The 14404-nt window shown below is 41.1% G+C and overlaps 1 protein-coding gene across 1 annotated transcript in view; it reads left to right on the top strand.

Annotated features, from left to right (window-relative positions):
* The window catches only part of mfn2 (mitofusin 2), a 35104-nt gene extending 21132 nt beyond the window's left edge, over positions 1–13972 (top strand). The window contains exons 13-18 of the mRNA XM_061074207.1: positions 2778–2880; positions 3151–3371; positions 3949–4104; positions 9589–9785; positions 10418–10552; positions 11848–13972. Of these exons, the coding sequence (XP_060930190.1) occupies positions 2778–2880; positions 3151–3371; positions 3949–4104; positions 9589–9785; positions 10418–10552; positions 11848–11917 (882 nt within the window). The 3' untranslated portion in view covers positions 11918–13972. The remainder of the gene's footprint in view (positions 1–2777; positions 2881–3150; positions 3372–3948; positions 4105–9588; positions 9786–10417; positions 10553–11847) is intronic.
* Positions 13973–14404: the final 432 nt, after the last annotated feature.

Raw genomic sequence — 14404 nt, 5'->3', positions numbered from 1 at the left:
AGGCCAGGCTCGGGTAACCCCTAACATTTAAAAATCCAGCATGGGCCCTTATCTCCATGTGGCAAAAGATCACGTCCTGGTCCCCCACGGTAAGCCCGCCCCTGGGGGCCAAATCCTGACAACTCAATTGGCTGGAGGGCCACACTGACCCCTGACCCCTCCTCCCAGGGGGGAGTCACCTGAGACATGACTTAAAAGGGCTGAGCTCACAGAAATCTCTCTCTCTTCACTCAGATGCCCAAGCAACAACAGAACCCCTCCGGGGTTCTACTAGTTAACTCGGTATTTTTAAGAGACTCTCTTCGTCCTCCTCTTTTCCACGCTGCTCAAGTTGTCTTCTGACCTCAAGAGGTCTAACCACACGACTCAGTAACTAAGGAGGCGATTAGACGTTTGTTTAATATCATTTTTATTTGAAGTCGTTTCATTTTCTTCTTATCTCAGTCAAAGTTTTATCTTGATAGGACCTTTCCGGTTTTAACTTGAAATATCGAAACAGGAAGTGCCCCGCTGGACGGACTCCGACACTTCTATAGACTTCCCTTTTTCCAACGATCCACAAACGGCTTCCACAAAGCCGTTCCCTGCAGAAGCGCGACGTTCATCCCGCTGAGGAGTAAGAGGCAATCCACTCCGTTCCTGTAAAACAGCACGATCTCCGCTGTTACAGAAGAAGACGAAGTTTCATTCCGTCAAGGCAGCACGAATAATTCGCTTCCTTTTCCGGTCCAGCGGCCGAGCCCGGAGCTCCGCTCGTGAGAGAGACTACGTGATTCACTGGCCCCCGACACATTCGCGCCGAGGTGCAGACACACCGCGAGGGTGGTACAGTAAGAGGCTTGATTATCTGGGCAGATGTTAGTTTTGATACGTAGCATATTATTTAACATTTGATTGTATTTGTTGCGAGACCGCTGAGTCTCATTGTTTTAGCCGGCTACGACGAGCCGCTACTTCCGGTTCATTTCCGGGTTTTGTGTTAGTGCTTGAGGCCGCGAGGAAAGCCTCCAGCCACGCACTGTTAACGTCTGTGTGAGTCTGCAGTGATTTCACCGATCAGAACCTCGGCCCACAACGCTCGCTTGAGGGCTGAGGGGTGAATCACAGTTAACTCATCTCAGGCGTGTACTTTTAAGAGCTTCTTTGAACTCTCCTTACATGTTTTCTCATGTTCTCTCTCTCTCTCTCTCTCTCTCTCTCTCTCTCTCTCTCTCTCTCTCTCTCTCTCTCTCTCTCTCTCTCTCTCTCTCTCTCTCCTTCTAAACCGACCTATACACACTTCTGACCTGTATTTATAATACAGGTCATGTCACATAGTTAAATCTATGCTTAGAGAGGCTGAACACATCTGGAAACCATTCGGCCCCCAAAGCCAAGCAGAGATAAGAATTCTCTTTGTCTAAAATTTCCTTTGTGTAATTCATGTGACGACCACCAGTGTGCGCTCCGGCCACATGGTGTCATTAACATAGACTCCATCTTGAATAACGCAAGTTAACCCACCATTTTGAGTCTATTATTGCCACGCCTCCGCTCTCTCTCTCCTCCCATCCTGGCTCTAAATTCATAACGGCTCCGCCATCTTGTTTTGTAGTCAATCCGCCATTTTGAGAGTTTTTAGGCCTTGATTCCACGAATCATGATCGGCCTCCATCTTAGATGTGATGTCACTACGCGTCATCGCCACCCCCCTTCTTTTTCTCTCTCTCGCACACACACACACACACACACACACACACACACACACACACACACACACACACACACACACATTGATAGACACAGACAGACACACACACACACAGAGACACATAGATGGACCAGAGGTTACATGCGTGTTCTAAATTGTGATAAGCTGCTGTTGTTATCTTTGAAATATGGGAGTTTGTTAAGATGATGAATCATTAAATAACACTAACTTTATTTCACACACACGCACATAGACACACACACACAGAGAGACACTTTGACACAGACACACACACACATAGAGACAGACATACATAGGTAGACCGCAGGTTGTCCATGTATTTTCTGAATTGTGATAAGTGCTGCTGCTGTGTTTACCTTTGAAATATTGGAGCTTGTTAAAATGATAAATCATTGAATAACATTATAACTTTATTTCCCCTTTTTAATAAATACTTTTGTAATTAAAGTATCTGTAGTCTGTGATTATTTGTGCATATGTATGTGATTGCAGCTGGATTATGATCGCCTGTGCTCGAACTTAGAAGCCTTCACTGTTTATTAAGTAATCGTTAATATTAAAATATTGACATTATTAATTTGACATTTATCATTATGAGACTGATAATTATAGCTTGACATCGTTGGCCCCTGGAAAACCAGGGTGGTGCCCCCCTTTCTCAATTATTAATATAGATAGTATTATTCTTAAATTGATAATTTTATTGTTTTGGACTAATTATTTTCATTATTCTTGGTTGATAACCTTATCATTGTTAATTGATAGCTTGTACTTTCTAATTGATAATTCCTATTTTCTCATTAGTGGTTTTATTGTTATTTGATTACTGATCATCTTCAATTAATAATTTAATTATTTTTGATAGATAATTTTTATTATTTTAATAATCATATTTCATGATTATTATTAATTAGCCAACGTCAAGTCTACTCCTATTGCACAACAATGGTTATAAGAACAGCTTTCAGGTTTGGCTGCTTTAGGCATCAGTGAAAAAGGAATGTTAGATTTCATCTAATGTGTGATTACAGCATTTGTGTTGACTGATTGTTTTCTTGTGTTCTAGGAGCTTCATCGGCACGTAGAAGAGGGTCTGGGAAAGAACATGTCACAGAGGTGTTCCACCTCTATTACCAGTTCGCTGCAAGCTACACAGAGTGACATGATTGGTAACAGTCCCCTTTACACCTGGAACAGACGTCCAATCTATTCTTGTCACTGCACAGGCTGCAATTTTCTTAAATGAGCTTAAATGTTTTACAAGCACAATACCCTAATAATTCTGGCCACACTCTTGTTGAACTGCTTACTGAGTGTAATTTGCATGCAGAGATGTGTAGGATTCATGAATGTCTTCTGTCAGCTTATGTAAAAAAATGTATTTAGCCAGACTGTGTCCCTAGTTTGGGTTGATCTGTTTGCTGTCTGTGTTTGTACAGATGGTCTGAAGCCTTTACTGCCCAGCCCAGTCAGAGAGCAGGTTGATAAGCTAGTTCCTCGCCAGTGCTTCAGTCTCAGTTATGACTTGGCCTGTGACAAGCTTTGCAGTGACTTTCAGGAGGATATCAGCTTCCACTTCTCTCTGGGCTGGACCATGCTGGTCAACCGCTTCCTGGGTCCCAAAAATACCAGACGGGCCCTTGTAGGCTACAATGACCAGGTAACACAGGATATAAAACTCCTCCCAGCTCAGTGTTTAAGTAGGGCTTCATGACTTTACAAAAAATCCTAATCACGGTTTTCTTGCTGAGCAATGAGATCAAATTTCCCCATCACTGTGTTTTTCCAATATAATAGAGTTTGATGATTGTCTGAATATATCGTTGAATCAGCTATTCCATAGAGTCCATAGTGTGTTTTTTTTCTGTTTGCGTGAGAGAGATAGAGAGCGAGAGAGAGATATGCACTTAGAGTGGTGAAGTGAGATCCAATCACAAGTGGTTAAAGCTCTCATACACTGGCCAGTGCTTGTGCATGCACACACATGCGTACAAATATATTGCATTGAGGTTTGTTTTTTTGACAGCAGCTATTTTTGCCTGTTTATCAATCATGAGGTAAAATCCAAGTAAGTAAATTAGTGAGGGTTAGACTTAATCTTCAGGCAGAGGAACACAAATGTTTTTTCATGTAGGATAGTGTCTTTTTGATTTTCAGTTTCATTATCCTGCACTGTCTCTAGTCCTCTGAGCCAGTCACTTTGCTCTGTGCCATTATTAACTGTGTTCTCCCTGTAGGTCCCTCGGCCCATGGCCCTGACTCCTGTCAGCACTACCATACCTCCTTTCCCGCAAAGCTCTGTGACCCAGGAGGAGCTCATGGTCTCCATGGTGACAGGTCTTGCATCCCTCACCTCCCGTACTTCTATGGGCGTCCTTGTGGTTGGTGGCGTGGTAAGGACACATACACACGCACTGAATACACATATTGGTAGTAGTAAATATCTTCATGGGGATTATGCTTTGAACTTGTTTTTGTTAGTTTTTTTCCCGATCCAAACATTATTCCCAGTGAAATCAATAAAATGTCAAAAAAACACTTAATCTTGCTGTAATAAAAATTGAAAATAATGTCCCGGATCTGCACCAAAATGTAAAGGCTTCTACCCTGACCCTTACTGCATATTTTTTAAAAGTTTTGTGCAAATCCGTCCGGTAGTTTTTGCATAATTCTGCTAACTATCAAACAAATGCAGATGAAACATAATGTTAACATAAGTGAGTGGATGAGGAAGATCCACAGAGGAACCCATGCTCAAGACAGCGTGGGTCAGGCTAGTGGATGTGACATCCAACCTGTATAACCTCGCAAATGTGAAGGGAAAAGACCAGCTAGCTGCAGAGCCAATGTATTGGATTGAGACTCCCTTGAACAGGGCCCAAGAGCTCGCAAAAGCTCTAGTAGAGTGTGCCCATAAACCAATCGGAACCTGAAGGCCCGAGCTGGAGTAGGCCAACGCGATGGCGTTCCACTATCCAGTGAGAAAGTCTTTGTTTGGTGATAGGTTTGCCCAGGACACAAACAACTGATCCCCTTTCCTAAAACTCCTTGTCCTCTCCACATATGTTTGTAAAGCACGGACAGGGCAAAGCGTGTGTAACTGCTGCGGTTCTGCAGAACCATTGGGAGGTGGCTGAAAAGCTGACAGTTCCACTGGATTAACAACGCCCTCGGCTGTGAGCCTGGATGCATCAGTGGAAAACATTTTGTTGACACAAACCGTGTGAGTGCTTGTGAGACATTGATGTGGCGTTGAACAGTCCCACATCTGAACCTTGTCTCTTCTCCTCTTGACTGGAAAGCACGAACTGAGGTCCGGGCCCACGCAACAACAAGAACAGGTGGGCTTGGTGTCAGGAGGTCCAGTGTTGCTCGCACCCAGTAACTGAGCACCAAGCAACAGACTTGTTGCTGATAGCAGAGCGGGCCTGATCCACCCAAAACAGGCTGAGCAGACCTGGTGTTTGTCCTTGCTCGAAATTTTATCTACACAGGCGAACATCGCCTTGTTGCAAGGTGAACGGAAGCTTAGCAGCCTGGTCCATTTAGCTTGGTGTGCTAAAGGGAAGCAATTATCTGGAAGGGTAACTCTGTAAACTAGCTCAGGTGGCAGGCACTGTGGTGACGCAGACCCCCGATCAGTTAGCTTGCTAGGAAGTTAATGAACTAGGTAGTTTTAATGAAAAAATACTAATGGTGAAGGCAGTCGGATCGGCATTTCTTACCACTAGTGTCTGGTGATGGAGGTGTTGGCTCTGATCTATGGACAGTAGCTAGTTAGCATCCAGGCAGATCAGAGTAGCTGGTTCTTGAAGCGAGAAGAGGTGTTTGAATGACGTGTGACGCCGGGTCCGTAGCTGTGCCACCTTGACACGGATGTCATGACTGCCAGCCACTCAGGGCTGGTGAATTGGTATAAGTGCTTCTGTGAATCGTAGAAGTGCTTCTGTGAATCTGCGCTAGGGGCAAATCTCATAGTGAGACATCAAAACGAATGCTAAAAAGAGAACTCCACCACTGCCTGACACTCTCCTTATAAAACCACAAATTCACTTGACCGTTATTTTAGTAGTACTGTTAAAATCAAACACCCTAATTCCAAGTGTCTTGTTATCTGATGATGTGTGTGCTGGGATTACTGTCATGTAGTCTGGTTACTATCGCCCAATCTAAATGTGAAGACTTTGCTTTATTATTGACATGTTAAGTGATATAGGAAATATACTGCAAAACTATTGGGGAACTGTTTTATATGTGTCTGCCTATGGCATGGGTGAGCAACAAACAGCCTTTTGTGTACAAGCTGAAATTATGTTATTGTTTGCATAAGGTTCAATCATAATCACATTGGTGTAATCAGCAAAAAATAGATAATACAACGTTTCAGTTTTCCCCCTTCCCATTTCATTTTTTCCCTCAATTCACCATTCTCCTAACCCATAAGCTGGTTTCAGACATGCACTGAACTCTGGAAATTCTGTCTGTGAAAATGCAACAGGAGTTCCACTGCAGAATTCACTGCAAGCGAACAGACCCAAAAAAGAAATAAAGGAAATCAAATATCTTGGGATGAAAATATGGTGCCATACAATTAGAAGACACCAACGAAGATGTCAAGAGAGTTTGTGGTCATGAGGGCAGACGCCTTTGTCAATCAGCAGCAGAATTAATGTTTTACATCAGGTATCTGTTTGTTGCACGACCCCTCGCCTGAATCCTGTGGAGTATTTGTTGCTTTTGTTAACATGTCTGAGCGGAGAATCTACCGCTTCATGTTCATGAGGACATCCAGACCGGACGTCATAATAACTCCTGATTTGGTGTTTTATGTAAAGTGTAAAGTGAGTGCAAGTCAGCAGGGGAGTGAGGTAGAAGGACATGAAGCGGGGTAATAAGGCACGGTATAAGGTACCTGGGCCACCACTTCAAAATGAACGTAGCTGAAATCGAATAGTTTGTGAATGCACACATTGTGGAAAGTATTAACCGAATCAACAAGCCTTGTTGAAGCTGTGAAATAGCTGCATCCAAACAAAGTAAAATTGTGTGAAAACTAGGGCTGTCAAAATTAAAGCGTTAATCTATGAGATTATTGTGACCTAGATTAATGCGATAAAATATTTTAACGCAGTTAACGCAGCTTTGTTTACATCCGGTGTGCGGAAGAAAATTCAGCTCCTCGAGCAAGCTGCCAGCGTCGCCCTAATGATTAGTCCCGTCTGAAAGCACAGCAAACTGCACAAGGACAGCAGGAAGAGTTGCTAGTTCAAGATGTTGCCACCCGGTGGAATTCTGCCTTGGAGATGATCAAACGGATCCAGCGAAACAAGGGTCCGCTCGCTGCCACCCTGGCTCAGCGCTGGCTGAACTGTATTTCTTTTATTTTGCCGTGTCTGTCTTATTTTGAAGGCCCACAGCAGGAACTTCTGGGGAATAGTGTAGGAGCGCACCCTTTATTATCTCAGAAGCAGATTCCCCCGGTCTGAGTGAGTTGTGTCGCTCTGTCTGTTAGTGTTTTAGTTAGTTTCTAATGGTTATTTTAGTGTATGAAACTTGTTTAGTAATATGCAACTTTTCTTTTGTAGATAACTGTGACTGTGTCCCGCTACAGAAAATAAAGTTAAACTGTTTCACTAAGCCTGAGTCAAGTGAAGTGAATGAAGAACGCAGCAGTGCAAACAGAGACCGTCACACAGGCAACTCCACTCTTTCCTTCCTCTCATGTGCATTTTTTTAACTTCCTCGAACTGTGTGTGTGTTTGTGTGCATGTTCGTGTGTGTAGTTCTACTCTGCGCTGCTGAAGCGCCGCGCAGCGCCAATAATATCACGTACTTTTGCTGTTATCAGCCTGCAGTAAAAACCGCATTTAATCATTTTTTTCAAGCATATACTTACTTGTTGCTCCAACATTAACTGCAACAGCGTCCCAACGTTTGTATTTTTGCCTCATATGTGCTGAGGATCATACAGCTCACTTTACTTCTCCACTTCAATTATTAATTTAATGTCATCCATCTTCAAGAATTCTCCGCAGTTTGCTCCGTTCAATGTCGGGTGTGGAGGGTAAATTACGTATTCTTCACTCAAGCCGATGTGGAGAATACGTATTCGTAATGGTGTCTCAAATACACCTTTTTTTTTTACCTTTTACTAATCTGGATGTTTCACTGAAGAAAGAAGCAGTGTTATTGTTTCCAAGGACATTGGGAATATTTTCAGCTGTTGTTTTTAAATATTTTTTTTACACAATTTATCATACATGATATTTAACAACCTGGCTGCCACTTTATAGGTAGGTGTTATAGGCCTGAGTCTCTTTGAAAACACAGCATTGTGTAAAATACAGGCTGTCTGAAGTGATTACTTGTTAATTCATTAGATTTAGTCTTTAGAAGAAAAACAAACTTTTAATTTAGATTTAGATTTAGATTAATGAATTTCAAAATGTGAGATTAATTAGTTAATTTTTTTTAATCTATTGACAGCCCTAGTGAAAACACAAGCCTGCTGCCTATAATTCATTCAGACATTTGTGAAGAGGAATTGACCATATCTGTTAAGTTGATTACACCAAGTCCTACATATTGGCTGCAATGACATCCACAGTCAGACATAAAATGTGCAAAAATCAGGCTATTCAACATCCTGAAGGTGTGTGAGTTCACAGTTCAATCTAACAGCTTAAATTTGTATATCTTGGGACTCTTTAATACAACAGTTCGTAGGATTAATACTAAAAGTACACGCTCTCACAAAAGCATGCACACCTGAAGGCAATGTTGCCTTTATAAATCAAAATCCACCTGGAAATGTGTGTACGTGAATCTGCCTCAAAGTCGACCCTCTACACGCCCAAATTCAACCATAAATGCTCAATGCAAAGCACCTAATGAATATTAAATGATCCTGCTGACCAATGGGTTTCTCGGCTGTGGCTGGGGGTAGAGTGGTCGTCCTCCAACCTGAAGGTCGGCAGTTAGATCCCCAGTCTGACCCATCTGCATACTGAAGTTTCCTTGGGCAAGATGCTGAAACCTGAATTGCCCCCCATAGAATAACAAAGTGCTGCGAATAGATGCACTGTATGGAGGCAAAAGAATATCGCTTCACACTGTCAGAATGTGAGCTTACTTGTTGTACCGCCTGTTCATATTTTAACAATCAAAACTGCAGGATTATTAAATTCAGGGACAGCTGTGTTATTCCCCAATCATTACAAATTATAAAATGAGGGTCTACAAAGAAAGGTAAATATTATAAAGTTGTAATCATACCATTTACATACCTGTTGGCTAATAAACCAGAGTGGTGAGTACTTGTGTTTGTACAGGTTTGATTTCATCGGGTCGATCTGTGTAATACTTCAGCCCAAGATCACAGATCTATAGAATCTATAGCAGCTGATTAGTTATCATCATGGGACAAAAAAATCTTTGTGATTGCTGAACATCTGTTTCCTCCGAATCCTTTCATTCGCGCACTCTATCAGTGCCAGGGCATTCATCACACAAGTGCCACCACAGTATTTTTATAATTAAGGCAATCAGACCGATTGCTTGGGATCAGTGGGATCCTAGCCTACACTCTGGGATATTTTTGGAAGTAAAAGTTACAATCTAAAGTTGGACTAAATGATATACACAGAGTGTTAGAAAATATTATTAAAAACTATTACTCTGCACCTCTGCTGTATAATGGTATCTGAAAATAATTTGTGTAAGGGTACATGTTTAGAATCCATTACCCACCAAAAACCTTTGTACTGAAGGAAGATATCATTCAACCATGATATCGCTGTTATCCCTGCATTCACAGTGTGTTTATGTATGAGGGGAATGGGGATTCAGTTGGACCTAAAGCTGTGTTGTGTGTTCAGATCTGGAAGGCAGTGGGTTGGCGGCTGATCGCCTTGTCAGTTGGCCTCTACGGGCTCCTCTATATTTACGAACGGCTCACCTGGACCACCAAGGCCAAGGAGAGATCCTTTAAGAGACAGTTTGTGGACTACGCCAGTGAGAAGCTGCAACTCATCGTCAGCTACACTGGATCCAACTGCAGCCACCAAGTCCAGCAGTGAGCATGTTAACTGACTATATACATTTGCTGTCTCACTTGCTCTCATATCAAATACAAAGTACACACACATAAGTGTATACATTCTGACATAGTGATCAAATCAGATGTTGCAAGATGAGGGTAAATTACAAATTTTATTTGCACATTTTGCACCAACAAAGTGTCCTCCTTACTTGGCTACCAATTTCACAAATTTGAAGCTTTCAGCCATAACTCCCAGTGAATGTACTGTCCAGATGAGAGATAAATAGAGAAAGAGGATACTACAAAAAGCTGTTTCTCCAACATGCCTCCACTGCTCTCGCAAAGAAAATATTTAAGAGGCACTCGATTATTTACATGATGTAAATTTATTAAGATATCTATCGTTCCTTTTTGTAAATATTCAAATTTTTTAAATACTGTGACAGCTATAATTGGGACATGCTGATAATAATGAAGAATTACAGTAGTCCTGTCTATCGTATAGGAAGTATGCAAATTGAAAAACAGCAACTGTAGCCCCTCAGAGCAGACAAATGTTTAATTTGATCAGTCTTTTTGATTTCGGTCTCGTAAAAAGAAACATGGTTAACTCTAGTTATTATTATGTTGTCTAACCCTTTTTCTGTTTCTGCTGTGCTCATCAGGGAGTTGGCCGGTGTGTTTGCCCAGCTCTGCCAGCAGGTAGATGTCACCCGTCAGAATCTCGAGGACGAGATCACTGACATGAATAAGAAGATAGAGCTGCTGGACAGCCTGCAGAGCAAGGCTAAGCTTCTGCGGTAAGTGCATCACCACACTCAGCGTACAAATTACTAAACAGCAGGACATGTCTACATGAAGTAGATGCACGTTGGAGTAGGGGTGGGTTTAAATCACACCTGTTAGACTGATATTAAAAAAGCAAGTTACTGGTTTGAAGTCACCTGGGGCCTTCATTCGTACTAAAAGTGTACTTCCGATTCAAATCAGGCGCGCACACATCTGAAGGCAATTTTTATATCCTTTTTAGGGCTGGGCAACGATTAAAAGTTTTAATTAATTGCATCGCATGATTTCCCTGATTAGTCACGATTAATCGCATTTGTATACGCAAAATCCAATAATGAATTAAAAAGTAGTGTATAGCGCAATTTTATTTTCAATGTTCTGCCATATGAATGAAAGTACCATAACATTTGTTGTGCAAACACTTTTAACATCAGCATTTAATACAGTAGCAGTTAAATAAAATAGTCAGTGTAAATCTCAACTTAACAATGTTATCAAAGCAAATACAAAATTAAAGCTCAATGCCACTGCCAGGGCATTAATGTTATCCTCTTCGTTATGAAAAATGTATAGTCCTCCCTGCGTCTAGCGTAGTCTGCCGAAGCCTCGCTCCGCTCGCTGTTTCGTTGAGTGATTTGCTGATATCAACTGTGTGTTTTGCATTTAGGTGATATTTTAGACTGGAAGTGCTCCGGTGATAAGAAAATTCACCTTGGCAGTGGCTACAAATTACTTTGGTTCTGTCGACTCCGCCGTCTGGAAGAACTTTAAAATGAAAATGGCCATGTAAGAGCTCCGTACCCTTATCCATGGTTGTTTATCCGCCAATTATTTTCTTTTTTCCGGTTCCGCAGCAGTCAGCAACAGACTTTCACAAAATAAAAGCCTGACTTTCCCAATAAAACAATAAATAATCAAACCTGAGTTAATGCGAGATAAAATTATTGTCTGAGTTAAATAAGTGATGAGTTAACTCGATTAAAACTAGTTAACTTGCCCAGCCCTAATCCTTTTATTTTTGATATATATTATATCAAACTGTTGCCCTAGTGGACTAATTTGAAAATGCTGACCCGTTTTGGAAAATTATTTAGTCATTGTTTCGGGAAATGTAATAGTTCATTGTTGGGCAGAGTAGGGAGGAATTGTTGAGAAGATATCTTTAACTCTACAGTTTGTGTACCCATAACTCAGAATCTGAATCAGTCTTCATGTTGCCTGCTGTAGAGACGTCCATTGGATTACACCTTCAAGACTTATTATTATGCTTCATGAATAAACTGGCAATTTTTGTGTGTGTGTTTAGGAACAAGGCTGGCTGGCTGGACAGTGAGCTGAATATGTTCACCCAACAGTACCTCCACCATAGCAAGTAAAGCAAGCAGAGGCTTCACCTGAGAGACTGAAGGACAGCAGAAGAACATCTGCTCGCTCCAGCTGTTGAAGTATCTCCTCTGGTTGCCACGCTGAATATAAAGAGAGGAAACGTTCGAAAATGTTCTGAACAGAAGAGTAGAAGTAGAATTGGCAGTTTAGATGTTACTGAATGGATGTGATATGGATTCATGGTAACAAGTTACGGATCAGCTGGTGAGTAACCACCCAAAAAATATTAAACATGAGGCACAACGTTATAAGTAGTTTTCAGTTACTCTGTCAGCCTCTCTAGTCAGGCCTTGTATTTGTCCCGGTCAGCTATGCCAAATTGAACCTGTGTACATTTGATTTTGTAAATACATTTTGACAATGGAAAAGTGCCATGAAGTGAGAGGCAGAGCACATGAGGGAAATGAAAAGAATGTGTCTCGTTTTATGAGGATAATGCAATGAACTAAAGACATGCAAACTAATTTATTCCTCCAGCAGCTGAAATAGATTTAAATATTGAAGATATTGTACTTCAGTTGGAGGTTGTTTAACATTTAAAATGGACTTTTCCACACTGTCTCTTTTGGTAATAGTTTAAGTAATGAAAGGGAAACTACTGCTCACTCTTAAAGTCTCGCTAATGAGCACCAAGTAGAGCTGATCTGATTGGATATGTCACATGCTGATGGTCGTCATTCAAACTGTTTGCTCTGCTGTGTGTAATCTGGATATATGAGACCCCTGAATGTAACCTCTAAAAGCATCACGCTGGTGTTATTCTGCACTTTTCCTGACTCCCATACTCCCTGTGGCCTCCACCTTCAAGCCCAGTGAAATACATACATCTTTAAAACTGCACTTATTGCATTATACAGTATCGTTTCATTTAAAAAAAGGGGGGGGGGGCAGTAATTCTTTAATTGGCTGAGCACTGTTGTCTTCATTTAAAAAGGAGAGAGGTGTGTTTGTTCTCAGCTGCAGCAGTCGAGCAACACGATTCAAAGGAATCTACCTGATACAAAGGACTTGTTAGGACACATAGATTTTTGGCTTGTCTTTTCATGTAAACAAGAAGTACTATATAGAATATCAAAAAGCTGATTCCTTAACTGGTCACCATTATAGATAATCTGTCAGTCAGTATAGTTGCCATGGCTACAAGAGAGAATTGGAACCCTTTGGTCAGTGTTAAATAATCCAACTGAAGCTCCTTCTGAGATTAAAGTTTTACTTTAAAAACATCCAATTTTATGCCGACACTCTCAGTGTTCCCAGATTGCTTGAGTCTGTCTCATAGATCTACCCCTGTTAGCTTCTCGCTAAGACGTCAGTAAAGATATGCCAAAGAAATGTTTGAGGTCAGTTTCTATCAAACCGGTGAACACTACTGAGCACATCTCCAGGGCCTTGATAACCCAATGCAAGTATTTTTTAGTAGATATGTTAAATTAGTGTATTTATATAAATCAATGGCTCTGAATCAGCTGAAACATCATCACATTTTAATGTTAATATTTTTAAAATGTCTATGGTTCATGTATGAAGTCGGCTCAGTGGTAACATGATCAACCTGCACTGGAGGCAAATGTGGCTCAGGCTCAGTTACTGTCTGCATACTCTGTGTCACATATAGATGTGATGGAGAACTCCGCTACACAAGATGTAAAAGTCCTGCAACAGACCCCCTTGATGAAACAAACTTGTACTTTTGCTTTCCAAAATGGGTATATGTAATTTATAAATTTGCCTTTATAATTGGAAACTGGGGAAAGATAAAATGGATGTGCCTGATTTGTCTAATATTTGGGTATTGTTGATGGGAGATGATGTAAAATTAAGCCATAGACTATTATGCCAACACTTCCTTTAGGGTGAAGACGAGCACTTTAATTTTTTTTTCTTCTCAATAAAGGTAGTGTTTTCCTGCAATGTAAAACCATTCTGTAGTTGTATTTGGCTTCAGGAAAGTGACAGTACCTGCATGCTGTGATTATTGTAGTGTGTTGAACTGTCACACTGTACATACATATGAATATAAAAAATAAAGGGGAATTTGCTGGAAAGGTTTATTTGCAGACCATGTGGCAAAAGTTGCAAGAGAAAATAGTTTAATTTCTGGAGCTTGATTGCTCATCAAGTAATAAGTGTTTGTAATGCAGACTACTAGTCTGAATGTTTGATTAGAAGAATTAATATTAACTGGCAATCAATATCTCACTGATTCAGTGCTTAGCATGCATGGAAAAATCATTGTCATCATAGCAATCAAGACAAACACATTAACAGGAGAGCTCTCATCTGAACTAACATCCTGATGAGATGCAGGGATCGGCTCTGCCCTCATTCATATCTGCACACATTCTGGATTTATCCTTCCCATTCACCCACCTGAAGGAATTATTTCCCTCAATTAAGAGACCATGAACATTCCAAAAAATAGTAGCATCCTCAGATTCTCTTTGCAAGGTTGGAATGAGGGGCCTTGTCCTCTGATG

This window comes from Limanda limanda, chromosome 7 (assembly GCF_963576545.1).
Source record: "Limanda limanda chromosome 7, fLimLim1.1, whole genome shotgun sequence".
Lineage (NCBI taxonomy): Eukaryota > Metazoa > Chordata > Actinopteri > Pleuronectiformes > Pleuronectidae > Limanda > Limanda limanda.
Note: the sequence above shows the minus strand (reverse complement) of the source record. Positions and strands in the feature narration are given on the sequence as shown.